Source organism: Petaurus breviceps, unplaced genomic scaffold (genome assembly GCF_028583685.1).
Source record: "Petaurus breviceps papuanus isolate PSGF00001 unplaced genomic scaffold, PetGlider_PUasm1.0 446, whole genome shotgun sequence".
NCBI lineage: Eukaryota > Metazoa > Chordata > Mammalia > Diprotodontia > Petauridae > Petaurus > Petaurus breviceps.
This window is the reverse complement of record NW_027186338.1, coordinates 2,213,774-2,230,973: the sequence shown is the minus strand read 5'-3', so window position 1 is coordinate 2,230,973 and position 17,200 is coordinate 2,213,774. Positions and strand designations below refer to the sequence as shown.

Genomic DNA, 17,200 nt, shown 5'->3' with positions numbered 1-17,200 from the left:
ATTCCCCAACAGCCCACCGGCAATCCCTTCAAATCATTTCAGAGGCTACCTTCTGAAAAGCCTGAAAGGGCTGCCTGGGTCTGAGGCACCATATTCCAGTGGGGAGCCCAGAATTTAGTAGACCCTGGGACCCTCCCGGATTTTGGCTCCGTTGTGTGTGATGTGAAGCTGGTTAGTACATTTTGTTGTATTTTTTTTTTACCTTGCTGTATTTCTTCCCCATCTGTAAAATGGGTCCTATATGTGATTATTTTATATGTAGTATAGGGATAGGGACTCAATCTGTGATGTGGTATAGTAGAGGGAATTCCAAGATGAGGAACCTTCCTCCCATGATGTAGATAGGTGCCTTCTTTGCATTTTAGAATGATTTGCTTTTAGTACAGGTTAAGTGACTTGCCCAGGATTATGCAGACCATATGTGTCACTCAGGACTTGAACTCAGGTCTTCTTGGCTCTGAGGTGAGATCTCTGGCCATTACTCTATGTACACCCTCCCATAGGTGTATACAATATATAATACATACAGAACATTGGGGGCAGACTGGTCACTTGGTGGAGAGAACACTGGACCTGGAGTCAGGTCAAATACAGTCTCAGACATTTACTAGGGTCCCTGGGCAAGTCATATAACTCTGTTTGCCCCAGTTTTCTCATCTGTAAAATGGTGATTATAATAGCACCTAAATGTGTCCACAGCCATGTTGTGAGGATAAAATGATATATAATATAATATAATATAATATAATATAATAAATATAATATAATATAATATAACATAACATAATATAATATAACATAACAAATATAATATAATATAGTTATAAAGGGCTTAGTATAGTTCCTGGCACATATATTATTGTGTAAATGCCATATAACATAACATGTTATGGAATGTTATTTTATTTTTATTACATGTATAATATGTGCATATTATATATGTATTTTATATGATGCACAAATATATGCATATTTACACAACACTATCATATATATATTTTGGAGGGGGTGGGGCATGGGATGTCCCAAAAGTATCAGTGCAGTTTTAAAGCTTATTAAATCTTATCAATGCTTAAACTGCATTAAATCTTTCAGTCCCCCCCCCCCCCCCCTGTATAGTATATACGTCCCACTCACTCCCACATCCCCAGTCTGGGGAGTTTGATTTGTTTTGTCTGATCTAGACCTCGATAAGCATAGAAACTTTCTCCTCTGATGCATGATGTAATAGAGTCTTAGAGATTACACTCTAGAGTTTACCACTAGATTGGCATCAATTGGCTAAGTGACACACCACGCCTCTCTCTGGAGTCACATTAAATCTGACCATACTACTGACCATACCAAGTCACTGACTATTGTTCCCTGGGTTGATTTGTTCCAATGAATCAAATGGCATGGGTTAGGGAGAAAGAGTCTCCGTCTCTCCACCCGCCTGTACCCACCTGCACGTTGGCTACCCAGCACTGGCATCTCCTGGCACAGGACTTCCCCCTGCTGATTTCTTCTTTTTTTCAGCTTTACCCACGTCGTGTGCCACACCTGCTTTAAAAGGCAGGAGAAGCTCCAGCGATGTGGGCAGTGTAAGTTTGCCCACTATTGTGACCGGACCTGCCAAAAGGATGCCTGGTTGAACCACAAGAATGAGTGTGCAGCCATCAAGAAGCATGGGAAACCACCCAGCGAAAACATCAGGTCAGAGCTGAGGAGGAGGGGACAAGGGACCAAGGGGGTGACAGGATTTGAGGTGTGCCCTGGCAGTAATGAGGATTGCTGGGTGCCAACAGCCCTGTATTGGGAGATGGGAGCCTTGAAAACAAGCGTGGGCCCCTGGGTGCCACAGACTCAAAGAAATCAGGCATCTGGATGACTTCAGGGAGCAAGCACCTACTAAGCACCAACTGTATGCCTGGCCCTATGCTAGAGACTAGATAAATAATTACACAATACATACCAGATCAATACAGAGTAATTTCTGGTGGGAAGCACTAGGAATTGAGGGGATCGGGATGGGTTCCCTGTAGGAAGTGACATCACTGAATGTTGAAGGAAGCTTAGGATTCCAGGAATAGGGCACAGTCAGAAGCAGGAGATGGACTCTTGGAATGCCAATGGGGATACATGTGGGGAACAGCTCACAGGCCAATGTGGTTGGAATATAGCTCACTTGACAGGGAGAAATGTGGAATAATTCTTGATATGGAGGTTGGACTCAGATTGAGAAGGGCTTTGAATGCCTGAGCAGTTTGCATTTTATTTTAAAGGCTATGCTAGCTGTGTGACCCTGGGCAAGTCACTTCACCCACTTTGTCTCAGTTTCCTCATCTATAAAATGAACTGGAGAAGGAAATGGCAAACCACTCCAGAATCTTTGCCAAGAACATCCCAGATAGAGTCACAGAGAATTAGACATGACTGAAAATGACTGAATGATATAATAAAAATAATGACAGTATCTTGATAGTATGATCTAGAAATTAAAACATCTCAGTATTATTATGAAAATTATTTTAACTTTGCATACTCCCCTAAAAGGGTCTCAGGGACATAGGGGGTGGGGGAGGCTTCTGACCAGACTTTGAGAGTTGCTAATATAGTGTATCCAGGGTTAGTATGGAAGGGGTTATGGGAAAGGGAAATAGTACAGATACTGTAGATGCTGGATCCAGGCACATCCCAAGATAGAAACATATCTCCCAACATGGGAGTCTCCTGCCAAAGTCAAGGGATGTCTGGGAGGCATGCACTCAATTCGGAACCCCCCCCCCCACAGCCCATGCCATCTCTACACTCTGACCCCAGACTGGTAGAGAGGTCTTAGAATCTGCCCAGTGCACAAGAATGGGTCTTCCTCCAAATCTGACCTCAGACACTTAACACAAAAACTAGCCTGTGACCTTGGACAAGTCACTTAACCCCAACTGCCCTTCAAAAAGCAAAAAAAAAAAAAAATGGGTCTCCGTAGGGAGATGAAGGGTAGTGAGCTCTCCTGTACCTACTTCCCTGGCTTCCTGGGTCTATACTTGATGGCTCATTTTGGTGGCAGGCTTTAAAGAGTACAGCCCCAAATGTCACACCTCACCCTTTCCCATGGACTCCATGTGCTTGGTAACGGGGATCCCTAGGAATGGCTTCTTTCTACTCATAGCCCCCAATTGCTAATGAAACTAGAATATGGCTGGTAGCTCTCTAAGGAAAGTCCTCCTCTGGGATGGCATCATCTCAGGCTGTGAGCCACCCACCAACCCCAGCTATCATGTCAGCAGACAGGGTTAGTAGGGGACTCTGGGAGGCCCACACTGCTCAGGAGTCACATGGTTCTCTGCCTACAGCACAAGATTCAAACTTTTGCAAGGTTGTCCAAGAGCTGCAGTTGGGCAGAGTGGAATGAATGCTGAACACGGCTTCACATCCTGTCTCTGACACTTGACCAACTGTACCACTGTGGACAAATAAGTTCTCTTTGCCTCCGTTTCCTTACCTGTGAAATGTGGAAATAGAACTTCCCTCTGTGGGTTATCGTAAGGCTCAAGTGAGAGAAGACTCATGAAGGAATTGTATAAACACCAGCTGTTGTCATTATTATATTATTTTCCCTGTCTATATTGTTTCTTCCCCCCAGTCACTGCAGCTACAGTGGGAAGAATCTTAGATTTGGAATCAGGTTTGGGTTTGAATTCTGCCTTCCTGTCCACTAGGCCATACTGCTTCTCTTTAGCAGAAACTCAGTGCAACGACTTTTCAAGAGGGAGAGTGCTAATGACTAGGGGACTTTTCAAGAAGGAGAGTGCTAATGACTAGGGATCAGGAAAGCTCTCCCGTGGGAGTCTGAATGGAGGGGGCAGCCACGGAGCTGTGCTTCAAGGTGTCTTAGACTTCTGTGAGGGAGAAGCTTCCACACAGGGGTGGCCACTTGTACAAAGGTGGGAGGTGGGAAATTGTTGTTGCTGGTACTGGGCCTTGTACATAGTAGGTGCCTGATAAACGTCGGACTGAATACAACTGTTGGGAAATAAGACACCAGCTCCCTTCACCAGCAGAGAGGATTGCAAAAGGGACCTGAAATGAATGATTGAGGTGGACAGAACTCAGGAGTTCTGGTTCAGCCTGTCAAGTCACGTTGTTCCTGATCACCTGATACACAGCCCTTAGTGACAACCTATGGACCTGCCTTTCCCCCCCTTCTGTCAATACACTTCCAGGACTGTGACTACTACCCTGGGCCTAATTAATGAACCTTGAACTTGAACTCAGCATCTGGGAAATAGTCTAACAGTCAGACTTGACCATTTAAAAGTGAGGAGAGAGGGTGAGAGCCATAGAGGGGAGAGAGCCTACCTGACCTCACTGTTTGAATCACCCCCCCCCAAAAAAAAACCCTGGCTCTCATACTTCTCCTCCCCTGCCCATAAACAACCAACACCCACCTCCCCCATCAGTCACATCAATTTCTTATCCCAGGATTCCAGGTCTTTTTTCATCAGCCAAGGACCAAGGTTTGGGGCCAAGAAATACGCATTGGATTTCAGGGTGGAGGGAAAGATGGAAAACATGCCAGGTGCTCTGGCCTCAGAGGTGCCAGAGCTAATATTGCAGACTTAAAAGCTGCCCAAGAGTATAAAGGCGGTCCTTGGAATTCACTTGGTATATACTCTGATTTTGCCCACGGGTACAAAATGGGTGTGCACATTGGATAGATTCACTGATTTTCAAAGTCCCATCTCCATGTGTTTGTGTGTGTGTATGTGAGTGTGTGTATGTTTGTCTGTAAGTGTGTGTGTGTATGTAAGAGTGTGTATATGTTGGTAAGTGTGTACATATGTGTGTGTCTGTGTGTCTATAAATGTGTTCATGCATGTGTGTGAGTGTGTGTGTGTGCATGCACATGTGTTTAATCAATCTGTAAGTATTTATGAAGCAGGGACCCTTGCAAAGAGCTGAGTGTACAAAGACAAGGCTGAAGCAGTCCTTGTCACATTCTCTTGGGGGAAATAGCAGGGATCCATCACTGGTAATTGTACCCAAATGGTGCAGTGATGGGGGAAGACCCTGGAATGGGAAGGGGGGGGCGGGGCAGGGCAGGCAGCCTGGGTAAGATGAGCTGCTTTCACACCTGAGCCTCTGTCGGCAATGAGGCAGCCCGAAATGCCCAGGCCACTTTCCTTCTACCTTCTAGCTCTTAGCCCTGTGCCTGCACACAGTAAAGGCTTAATCAATGTTTATTGAATTCTACTGAATCCTTAGAGGCCTACTGTCTGCTGAAAGTTGGAATCATTCTTTAAAGTCTAGACAAATGGCCAGAGGACAGATCCACAGTGAGTTATGAAGGGAACCCGGGATGTCTCGCTTGTGACCTTGGTGGTGGACGTCCCAGGGGACAGCCCCTCATTCCCCCACACGCCCAGGCCCTCCCCCCCAGACTAGCCAGGGGCAGAATCCCAAACTGAAAGGACCCATGGGGAGATTCTGGGCTGGGCTTCTGTCCTCTGATTCCCTACATATCCCCCAGGGTCCTTGTGTGCCCTGCTGACAGGCGGCCTAATATGGGGCTGTGTACTGGCCTCGGGCAGGAAGACTTCATCTTTCTCGTTTCCTTCTCTCTAGAAAGAGAGAGCTGAACCCACTGGTCCTTAAGGCCCCTCCCAGCTCTCATTCTGGGTCCTAAGCCCTGGGTTTGAATCCAGTCTTAGCTTAGTAACTTTGAACCTGGCTTCCTTTTAGACTCTAAGCTACCTGAGGATTGGAACTGTCCTTTGCCTCTCCTTGTGTCCCTGGGGCTTAAGCACAGTGCTTGGCATAGAGGCCCTTGAGAAATGTTTACTGATTGATTCACCTGTAAAATGGGACACAGTATTGGTAGCCTTGTCTCCCAGGGCCCCTGTGAGGATCAAATGAAATCATGTGTGTGAAGGGCTCCACAGAGCTCACAGCACTCCCTCCGCACCTGAGGCCCCTGTCACCACCATCTTCAGCCTTCTTTCTATCCCCTTCCTCAGGCTGGCGGCCAGGATCATGTGGCGCATAGAGAGAGAGGGCACTGGACTCACCGAGGGCTGCTTGGTCTCTGTGGACGACCTGCAGAATCACGTGGACAACTTTGGGGAAGAGGAGCAGAAAGACCTTCGCATGGATGTGGACAGCTTCCTGAACTTCTGGCCCCCCCAGAGCCAGCAATTCAGCATGCAGTACATCTCACACATATTCGGAGTGGTAGGCACCCTGACCGAGCTTCCCATTGCCCTTGCCCCCCTTGGTTCCCTTCCCCCTCCTCCCCTGCCCCTCTCCCCACCTCTTTTCCCTCCTTCCCCTCCCCTACCCCATTCTCCTACACCCCCTTCCCCCCTCCTCTTCTTCCTCCTTTTCCTCCTCCTCTTTCTCCTCTTCTTCCCCATCATGAGATTGTTTGATGGTTTCTCTGCTTGTAACAAAGACGAGAAATCCCTGTGCTGCTCCTGCAAAGGGCCTCACCTCTGCACCCCCATTCCTGACAGGTTCCTCACCCCTTGCACCTCCCAGCTGATTCTGGCTCCTTTTGAAGCACCTGTTGCTCCCATCCCCCTCCCACCCACTTCCTCCCCACCCCCACTTTAGTTTCTGGGCACAAGGACACAAAATTAAAGAGCATGACAAATCCCAGGGGCTAAATTCTGAATTTCCCATAAAGGAAAAAAAAGGAAAATGAAATTCCCAGGCATCAGTTGTGACAGCCAAACTGAGAAGGTACAGTCTGCACTGAGAACCCTGGGCCTCAGAGGCTCCCAGGTGGGGGCTTGGGAAGGCCATTGGTCAGCTGTGCTGGGTGCTTGGTGGATTTCTTCCCTCCTACTTTTTGGGCCTTGCTACAGTCATGGTCATGGTCATCTTTTCCCCAGCATAATGATCAGGAAAATACATCTTGCCTTCACAGTTAGCTTTGGAACGTGACCTAAGGCAGGAAGTCTTAACCTGGGGTGTATAAATTTCAAATACAGATAGATGGACAGACAGACAAGTAGATAACCATTTTTAGTATAATTGGTTACTTTGTAATCTTACATATTTTATTAACTTAAGAAAAAAAAAACACTGAAAAAGGATCCATAGGCTTCACCAGACTTCCAAAGGGAGACTTGACTACAAAAATGATTAATCTCCCTGATCTGGGGGATAAAGCATGCAAGTCAGAAGTCACGAGAGCCAAGGACATGGGATGGGGCATAGCACAGAACAATCCAAAGGCTACTATTTGGTTTCCTATCACAATGAGGACAAGAGCCAGCTAGACAAAGACCCTCACATCAGCCCCTGGTCAGAGTTTCCAGAGCCCCGGCATCAGCTCACTGGGAGGCCTTGGACCCGTGAGCCACCTCCCTTATCTGTGCCTATTCTCCTAGCAGTAAATGGGGGCAATAGAAAAGTTCTGTTCTTTTCCTAAGCAATTTCTGGGACTTGTTCATTCATTGATTTTTTCATGCATGTATTTGTATAGTGTTCTAAGGTTTACGATGATGATAATAATTAGTTTTTATTGATTCAGTGCCTGTTAGGGTATTTACTGAGAATGAATGGAGAAAGTGACACTTAATTCCAGAATATATACCTCAATCAGTACTTATGATCACAAAGGCATAATACATTATGGAGTTGATTATACACTCATCTTTATTCTTACTATTTTTTTAGATGCATAGGGCTGAGAAATGTTTTTCCAAAGCTACTGACTCTCTGAGGGGGGAAAATAATCAAGCTAAAAGACATATAGGGACAACTGAATTTGTTTTGGAGATAAATTTACAATGTTCCATTCCTCTGCTTTAAAAACTATTGTGGGGGTAGCTAGGTGGCACAGTGAATAGAGCACTGGCCCTGGAGTCAGGAGGACCTGAGTTCAAATCTGACCTCAGACACTTAACACAAAAACTAGCCATATGATGTTGGGCAAGTTGCTTAACCCCAACTGCCTTCCAAAAAGCAAAACAAAAACAAAAACAAAACCATTGTGTACATAGAATATAAAATACTATTCAGTAATTACATCAAATAATAAAATATGAACTTTAGTTCTACAGTATGGAAGTTCTATAGTAAGGAAGGTGGAGGAAAAGAGAGAAAGAGAAAAACAAAGAACAGAGCAAAAATATGTATCTATTTACCTACCTACCTACCTTCCAATCTATTATAGGCAAAACAGAAAGTATAAACAAAAAACAAAGAAACATTACTGCTAAAAATGTAGAATTGTGTTGCATTTTAGCATCTTTAGGCATCAATATAGTTTTCATCTCTTGGATCTAGCCTGGCAATGAGTTGTATTAGATTGTAAGCTCCTTGAGGACAGGAACTATCTTTTTCTTCTTTTTGTCTCCCTAGCACTTAACACAGTGCATGGTACACAGTAGTGGCTTAATAAATGTTTATAACTTGATGGCAGTCACATGAAATTTAGCTAAGGAATGGAATTCCTTTAATTTGACTTTAGAGGCTATACCTTCCTTAATGTCCACCATTCCCTCTTGGTTCTCTATTGTACTCTGCTCATGATTGATGTACTATTTTCTTTCCTCCCACTGGGCAGATCAACTGCAATGCTTTCACTCTCAGTGACCAGAGGGGCCTTCAGGCTGTGGGGGTGGGCATCTTCCCCAACCTCTGCTTGGTGAACCATGACTGCTGGCCCAACTGTACCGTCATATTCAACAATGGCAAGTGAGTAGATCTTTGCCTGGGGTGGGTGTCAGGGGTGGGGTGACACTTACTGTAATGTTTCCTGAAATTGATTTTCAAAATCTAAGAGCAAACTCTTTAAGGTCAACCAGAAACTTCAAAAGAGGATTGAACATTATTATTTCTATTACCTTTAGATAGTAGTAATGATGCCAACCCAGTTTCTGCTCTTCTACTAAACAGAAGCCTTTTTAATAGTCACTGGGCAGGTTCCAAATTCCTTCTTCCAAATTCCTAAAAATAGCAAACACCTGGCAGGGATGATGTCTGTGACCCAATGTTATGATGGGTCTGATTATTAGGGTGATTGTTCCTTTACTACTTTATATCTTTCTAAAAGGAATCCTTTCCATTCACTGATGGGATGAATATGTCTTTCTGTCTTAAAAAAAAAAAAAGATAGGGGGAACATGCCATGAGCATGAGATTAGAATTTGGAACCAAATAAAAATTCTCATCCATCATTGCCCATTTCCCCTTTTGTTTCCCCTTTGCACATGAAGTCTACACCCTCAACCCCAACCTTCCCCAAACCACTCACCACCAGGGCAAATTTGTTATGTGGAGTTCCCTTGAATGTCAATGACAGATTGAAATACAGCAACCAAGGAGGAGTCCTTCCAGACTCTCTAGTCCTTAGTGGTGATAACCCCAAGCTCAGGATACTCAAAGAAAAAAATGTTTTTAATCTGAGTAAAGTTTCTTAACCTTCATTTGTGTCATGGACCCCTTTGGAAGTCTGTGAAGCCTATGGACTAACCACTGATCAGAATGATGCTTTAAAATGCACAAAGATAAAATATATAGGATGACAAAGGAAACTGATGATATTGAAATAATTATCAAAATAGTCTTTAAAAAGTTAACAGACTCCCTGAAATCTATCCACAGATCCCTTGGGAATCCATGGACACCAATTTAAGAACCCTTTGCCAAATAAACCCTGTTTACCTCATTAAAGGCTGGTATAGTTATTCCCACTTCCACCAATGAAAACTCTCCTTTCCATAAATCAATTTCAGTACCCACCACTTATCATTTCTGGGTTGTTTGTTTTGACCCTGGTTTCTCAGACATTAGTGGAGGAAAACTTTGTGTATGAACCCAAGAAATTCTGTAGCCACTGCCTGAGGAATGTCCTTCTCATGCCTAGGGATGCTTTGAGTTCCCCATTCCAAGTATGAATGCTACCCAAAATGTGTTTCAAAGGAGGCTGAGTTTCCATCTCTGAGATGCTACCCAATTTAGATCCAGTTTGTAACCAGTCCCAAGGGGATAACATTTGAGCTCTCAAATTTCTATCCAGTTAGTGAAACTAAGTAGACTGAGGTTGTAAAATGACCCTACAATGTCTGGGAAGGAGTGGGGATGGGAGATCTTTGTGATCATGGGAGCCTGGCTGGAATTATTGATCCCATTCACTCATGCTAACCATGGTATATCTGACCAATTTGAGCATCTTTGTTTCTGGTGGTGTTGCTCTTAAGTCACCTGCACTATCTGTTTTGTCTTTCAGTCATGAGGCTGTGAAATCTATGTTTCACACACAGATGAGGTGGGTCAGTCTTGTCGAAGCACATACCTGTCCTCTGACCCTCCCCTCACTTGCTTGGTTTGCTTGTGGGCCAGGTCTTTTCCAAGATTTCCAGGCTGGCCGTGTGTTCAAATTCACCATTCCTTTTTCCATTATCCCAAAGTCCTGCTCAACCCCAAATCCTCACGTTCCGTGGCTGCTGTATTTTGTATGCAATTTAAAAAGAAATAATACTGTTCTCCATTCCACCAACCACCGTAGGACCTTCCCTGTCCTTTCATTCCTTTCTCCTCCATCTTTCCTATTGTACTTCTCTCTTTCCTTTGACTGACAAGCATGGAATCTTCCCAGGTCTAAAAGATCTAGTTAAAAAAACCCCAAATTACAACTAGAATAAAGGTTTTTAACCTTCATTTGTGTCATGGATCCTTTTGTCAGTCTGTGAAGCCTATGGACCAACCCCTGTTCAGAATAATGTTTTCAAATACACAAATAAAATCTATAGGATGATGAAGGAACCAATGATATCGTAATACAGCTATCTAAGTATTTTTTTAAAAGTTAACAGAGCTCCTGAAATCTATCCACAGACCACTTGGGGGTCCATGGACACCAGGTTAAGAACCCATTCCCTAAACCCTGCTTACCATAAAATAAAGACTGATTATCTTACTGACATACTAAAGGATTGTGTGCTCTCTGACATCTCCTATTTCCCACCCAGTAAAATAGCTCAGAGATGTGTTTTTGATGATTGAGATGAGGTTTGGTTTTTCTCTAGTGTTCCATTTGCTGATTGAGGACAATTGTGATCTGTGTGTTTGAGCTGGTTTCAATTATTCAATTCAGTTAAGTTCCTACTATGTGTAAAGCACTGTATGAGGTGCTGGGGATACAAAAGGGAAAATAAGAGAGTGTCTACCTTTAAGGAGCTTGCCTTCTGTTTAATGTAGTAGAAACAACACTGACCCCGGACTCAGAAGAATCTGGATTCATATCCATCCTCTGACTCTGCTTCTGTGACCTTGGCAGTGAATAGAGATAAGGCAGTTGAAATCCTGATCCTTGCTAACCAATGGATTTTGGTTGAGTCAAGACAAGTGACAATAACAATAAAAGCAACAATAACAATAACTAACAACATATAGTGCTTTAAGTTTCGCAAAGCATTTACAAATATTATCTCATTTTTGGGAGGGAGTTGCTATGATTATCCTCATTTTGCAGATGAAGAAACCTCAGTGACTTGCCCAGGGTCACACAACTGGTGAGTGTCTGCAGCAGGATTTGGACTCAGATCTTCCTGATTCTAGGTCTAGTGCTCTAACTACTTTGACACTTTGCTGCAGAAGGTTTTGACTTCTCATCTGACCCTACCACCCGTAGCCTGATTTTTGAGTCACTGCTGATGGTTGGAGACTAGCTCTCTCCTGTAGACTCCTCCAGTTCTTTTAACAGCAGGCTGGGAGGAAGCCCAGCAGTGGGGAAGGCACAGAAGTCTGGCATTTAACTGATCCCAGTCTAGGTGATCTTTTTTACCCCTAATAACTGGTTTCTGTATGTACCACAAAGTAGCAGTTATCATATATGAGTAACTGCATGCTTTAGGCTAGGCATTTCCCATCATGCCCCTGGACTCTGTTCAATGGGAAGCCTGGCCTCATGTTGCAGAGTTGCCCTCTATGGAGTGATTATTCTTCTTAGCCTTTTGATAGGGTCAGATAACGGCAGGGATTGGTGATATTGGTGTAAGGAACTCCCAGATGAGGACCCTTCTTCTGCCAAAGAAGTTGTCACCTTCTCTTCAACACAGAGTCTCAGAGAGTTGCCTAGGGCAATAAGATATTCAATGACTTGCCCAAGGTCACAGAGCCTATTTGTATTTGTGTCAGAGGTGGGATTTGAACCCAGGTTTTCCTTGAAGGCCAGCTCTTTATTTCACTATGCTGATTTTTTTAAAGCCCTCTTGCCCAGTTTTTACCCTTCTTTCCCTCCCTTCTCAATATCCTGGTTCATCCATTTGAGGCATCTGGACACCAGACAGGCACAGAACCCATCCATTGTCCACATCCCCATTTCTTTTAGGCTCCAGTTGTCTGGGCCAGTGCTGATTTGCATGACTTAAGTTCCATGGGCTGTTCCTCATGAAGATTGGCTAAGCTGGATGTCAGTTATAGAATGGGCTTTGCTTTGACTACAAGCCATCTACTATGCTGCAAGATGGTGCTGTGGTTAAATGGTGGGTAAAGGAATTAGCAATAAGGTCCAGATGGGATAGGTCAGTTGAAGGGGGGATCCACGTTCAATTACCAATAAAGCATGTGTGTTATAGCACATCATTAAAGCAAATAATATACTGCAATGGAATGAAGTCAACTCTCGATCATCCATGTTTGATTATCTGCAGGGATCTTGGTTGTCCCAAGTGTTTGAAACTAGACTTAAGTCACGAGTGGAGGTTAAGGGGTGGCTAGGTGGTGCAGTGAATAGAGCAGCGGCCCTGGAGTCAGGAGGACCTGAGTTCAAATTCAGCCTCAGACACTTTACGCTTGCTAGCCATGTGACCTTGGGCAAGTCACTTAACCCCAATTGCCCTGCCTTCCCCCTCTAAAAAATAATCATTTAAAAAAATGGAGGTTAAGATTAGAACTCGGCCAAGAATGAAGCAAAAACGTACATCAGTCAGAGCTTCTCCAAAACAAAATGTAAATGATTTTTCATTATCTGCTGGTGGAAGCTATCTCTGCTTCTTCTCTCCTTCATTGGCCTGGATAATCAAGAGTTGACTGTACCCTCCAGAGCTGTCAGTGAAACATCAAAGGAGGCCATTTCTGGCCTCATGACCACACCAACCATCTTCCATTCTGTCTGGACCTGATCACAAAAATAATAAATTGATTAGTCTTCCAATGAACCTGATTAAGTCATTATTATAATGGAAAGAAACAAACAAAACAAATTGCCATTGGTTTACTTCATGAGACAGACATGGCCTTTGTCTCTTGGTTCATTTTCATTTCAAATTAGCACCTTGGCAAAAAACCTGTGTTGTATTTTTGGAGAGAGAGAGAGAGAGAGAGAGAGAGTGTGTGTGTGTGTGTGTGTGTGTGTGTGTGTGTGTGTGTGTGGACTTCATCCTTGTTGGGTGGGAAATCAATGTCTCTGAGGTTGTAGGTAAGTGGATCTAATAGCTGAACCTTGGGATCACCAGGCATTTCTGAACTTAAAACCACAGGTTTAGAGCCATAACTAGTAATTTTGATATGTAGGGCAAGCAACACAATAAAGCACCCTTAAATCAACTTTGTAATTTGTGATGGGAAAATAACAAAATTGGGACAAATTCAAGTGAGTATGAGGTGGAGTTAGTTATTACAGTGGCTCCAGGATAGGTATCTTTTAAATTTCAGTACTGTAAGACAAAACCCCACTTGCCCTGTCTTAGTACACCCCTGCAGAGTCAGTCACCCAGCCAGCCAGTCAGTAATAATTTAAGTGCCTTCTATGTGTCAAACACTATTTGGAAGTACCTACATTTGGGTTTCTTGTCACCTTTTGCCCCAATCTAGAATTGAACTTCGGGCCCTGGGAAAGATCTCAGAAGGGGAGGAGCTGACTGTATCCTATGTAGACTTTCTCAACATTAGCCAAGAACGGAAGAAGCAACTGAAGAAACAGTATTACTTTGACTGCACATGTGAGCACTGTGTGAAGGGGATAAAAGATGACCTTTTCCTGGCAGTGAAAGGGGACCCCAAGGTATGGCCCTCACCGAGCCTGAATGATCCTTTCAGTGCCCTCCGTAGGAGGATGGGGGAGGGGGTGTGTGAACGGGGTTGGTAGAGAGAATTTCCTTTCCTAGTGAAATCACTCATCCAGTCCCCTTCCCTAAGGTGATGCTTGACTCTAAATAGCCTCAGAACAAGTGATAAATCTCCCTGAGCCAGCCAAGGGTGACATTCTCAGCCTTCATTCTTTTTCTTTTTTTTAAAGCAATTGGGGTTAAGTAACTTGCTCAAGGTTACATGGCCAGTTATTTTGTGTGGGTGCCAAGTATGTGAGGCCAGAACCAATCCCGGGTCTCCTGACGCCAGGACCGGTGCTCTTACTCACTGCGCCACCTGGCCACCTCTCAGCCCTCATTCTTACACTTACTGCTGCTAAGTAAGATGCTACCTGCCCATACCAGATAGCAGAGCTTTCATTCTCTAGGGGGAACATGAATACAGTGGATTAATTTCAGGTGCCCTGACTACCTGTGTCACTGAAGAAAGATCATTCCCTTCCCTGGTCTCCACTTTCTGATCTATAAAATGATGAGTCAGGATGGTCAGTGGGGGCAGGGGTGTGACTCTCAGAGTTATAGGGCTCAAGCTATGGGGCAGTCAGGAGGATTGATAGGGATGCTGGCAGCCTGGGAGGCCAGTCCTCTATTCCAGGAACCCTGCCCTTGTGTTTAGAGATGAGGGATAAGTCTCTCTGGGGAAGGAAGGTGGTGTACACAATGTCTTACTTCAGCTACTGCAGGAATGTGGCTACCATTCCACCCAACTGTCTTCTCTCTAGCCTTCCCAGGATGCTGTGAAGGAGGTGACCCAGTTCTCCAAGGACACCTTAGAGAAGATTGACAAGGCTCGCTCTGAAGGGCTGTACCATGAAGTAAGAGCCTCCCAGTGGACAGAGTAGGGTGGGGTGAGGGAGGCAGAGGATGGTGCCTCCCTGGAGAGCAGATGGCTGGGAGACATAATCCTTGTCCCCTTAGCCTTTCATTCACTGAGACCTTGACCCCTCCCTTGCCCATCTGACCAACCTCTGAAATAGCTTTTGGGACCAAGGAGACCCAAGTGCATCTGGGATGTCCCTTTGGAGATGGCTGGTTTCCCATCTTGGCCACTGGGAGGGGGGCCACTGGACTTTCTGCTTGTCCCCAAACTGGGTAGCTGGCTTTGTTCTTGAGTCGTGGGGATGCAAAGACAAAAGCAACAAGAAAGACAGGTCTTGTCCTCAAGGAGCTTACATTCTCATGGGGTAGGGCTGATGAGGGGTTAATAGGTGTTACCAGGGCTCCAATCAGTGATCAGAGTCCCTCCTGGGCAGTCTGGAAGGAATTCACAAGGCCCAAGCAATCTTTTGAGTCAGGATTATAAAAGTTTATTGTTACGCTTTACAGAGGGCAGGGATTCTTAGGGAACCTTCGAACTTAAAAAAGTCACAAGAATAGTTTTAAGGAGTCAAGACAGTAAAACAAATGTCAATTATGCTAACTAGGTGAGTAAGGGTGGGATTAGGGAGGAGTTAAGAAGTGGTCAGTGCTTAAAGAAATATGCACTTTTAAAGTCAACTGTGCAGGCCTATTGCTCATAATTCACTGGGAAATAGCCCAAGGTGGGGCTACCTGGAGGTGTGGTTTTAGGCTTGAAACATCACTAAGTCAGCTAGCGGTCAGGGCTGAATGAGAAGTGCCTAATCTTCCACCCATCAGTGTTCTGTTTGACAAGATGGATGTTGGGAACCAAGGCTAATGGAGACTCAGTATGTGTATAATTGGCTGAAGAGTTAACTTACAGATAGTGCACTGAAGGATTCATAGTTGTAGCTGGCCACTGTACTAGGGGAGATAAACAGTTCCTGAATTGTTGCTAGGCAGAGTGCTGGCAGGGGGAAGGGGCAGAGTTAATGCTCTGAGGCTGGGGGTAGGGGTGGAGGGGTGGAATGTGATTTTACAAACATAGACACCCCAAGCACCCCATCAGGGGGACTGATAAAGGTGACCATCATGGGGTCAGCTTCCAGTTGCTATTAATCTGGAATCCCAAAGCTGGCTTTCCTAGGTGCTGAATGACAATAACGTGGAGCCCTATAGTCAATGTTGATGGGCACGGGGAAGGCAGGTGGTACAGTGGGTAGTCAACAAGTATTTATTAAGCACCATCTATTTGCCGGGTCTTGTGCTAAGCACTAGGAATACAAGAAAGGTAAAGACCATCTCTGTCCTTGAAGAGTTGATGATCTAATGGGAGAAACAGCATGTACACAGCAAATTACTCTGGACAAACAAACCATGCACCAGATTAAATGGAGATAATTGTGGTGGAGGGAAAGAGGCAGCATGAAGAGAGACTGGGAAGGGCTTTCTATAGAAGGTGGGATTTTTAGCTTAAGCTTGAAGGAAGCCAGGAGGGCCAGGAGGTGGAGATAAAGAGGGAGAACATCCCAGGGATGGGCCCAAATTAGAATCCTGCATCGGCCTCAGTTTCCTAATCTGTTATAGCTAGCATTTCTATAACTCTTTGAGATTAGCAAATCAATATATATGTCATCTCATTTGATCCTTACAACAGCCCTGGGAGGTAGGTGCTATTAGGACCCCCATTTTACAGATGGAAAATCTAAGTTAAGAGAAGTTAAGTGACTTATCCAGGGTCACACAGCTACTGTCTGAGGTGAGATTTTAACTCAGCCCTTCCTGACTCCAAGGCCTGTGCTCTATCCACCATGCCATCCAGCTGTCCCAACAATTTGCTTCATTATTGGCATCCTGACTTCAGAGCAAAGCCTCTGCCTCTGTTTCATCCTGCACTTCCCTCAGCACCTGGGGTCTCATTACCCTGGAACATCTAGGCATCTCTGCAGCATTCTCAAGCTAGAGTGACCTTCTGTGAAGACTGCCCTCCTCTCCTCTCAATGACTTCCTTCTGGAGCTTCTGTTTGGTGGAGGAACTGCTCCTTCCTCCTCAAGGAGCCCTCCAGCCTTTACCTGCATTGGAGGGAAGACACTTCCCTCCTTTTGCTTATATTTGTACCCCCAGCACTTAGCACAGAACCTGGCATATGAGTGCTTAATGCATCCTTCCTTCCTTCCTTCCTTCCTTCCTTCCTTCCTTCCTTCCTTCCTTCCTTCCTTCCTTCCTTCCTTTCTTCCTTCCTTCCTTCCTTCCTTCCTTCCTTCCTTCCTTCCTTCCT

The 17,200-nt window shown here is 44.8% G+C and overlaps 1 protein-coding gene across 3 annotated transcripts in view; it reads left to right on the top strand.

The window, feature by feature from the left end:
* The window catches only part of SMYD1 (SET and MYND domain containing 1), a 37,898-nt gene that overhangs the window by 14,740 nt on the left and 5,958 nt on the right, over positions 1–17,200 (top strand). Inside the window, exons 2-7 of one of the 3 annotated variants that reach the window (XM_069101040.1) lie at positions 1,519–1,695; positions 5,997–6,210; positions 8,555–8,685; positions 10,220–10,258; positions 13,807–13,996; positions 14,804–14,896. In XM_069101040.1, the coding sequence (XP_068957141.1) occupies positions 1,519–1,695; positions 5,997–6,210; positions 8,555–8,685; positions 10,220–10,258; positions 13,807–13,996; positions 14,804–14,896 (844 nt within the window). The remainder of the gene's footprint in view (positions 1–1,518; positions 1,696–5,996; positions 6,211–8,554; positions 8,686–10,219; positions 10,259–13,806; positions 13,997–14,803; positions 14,897–17,200) is intronic. The other 2 variants (XM_069101042.1, XM_069101041.1) reach the window with 2 other exon arrangements.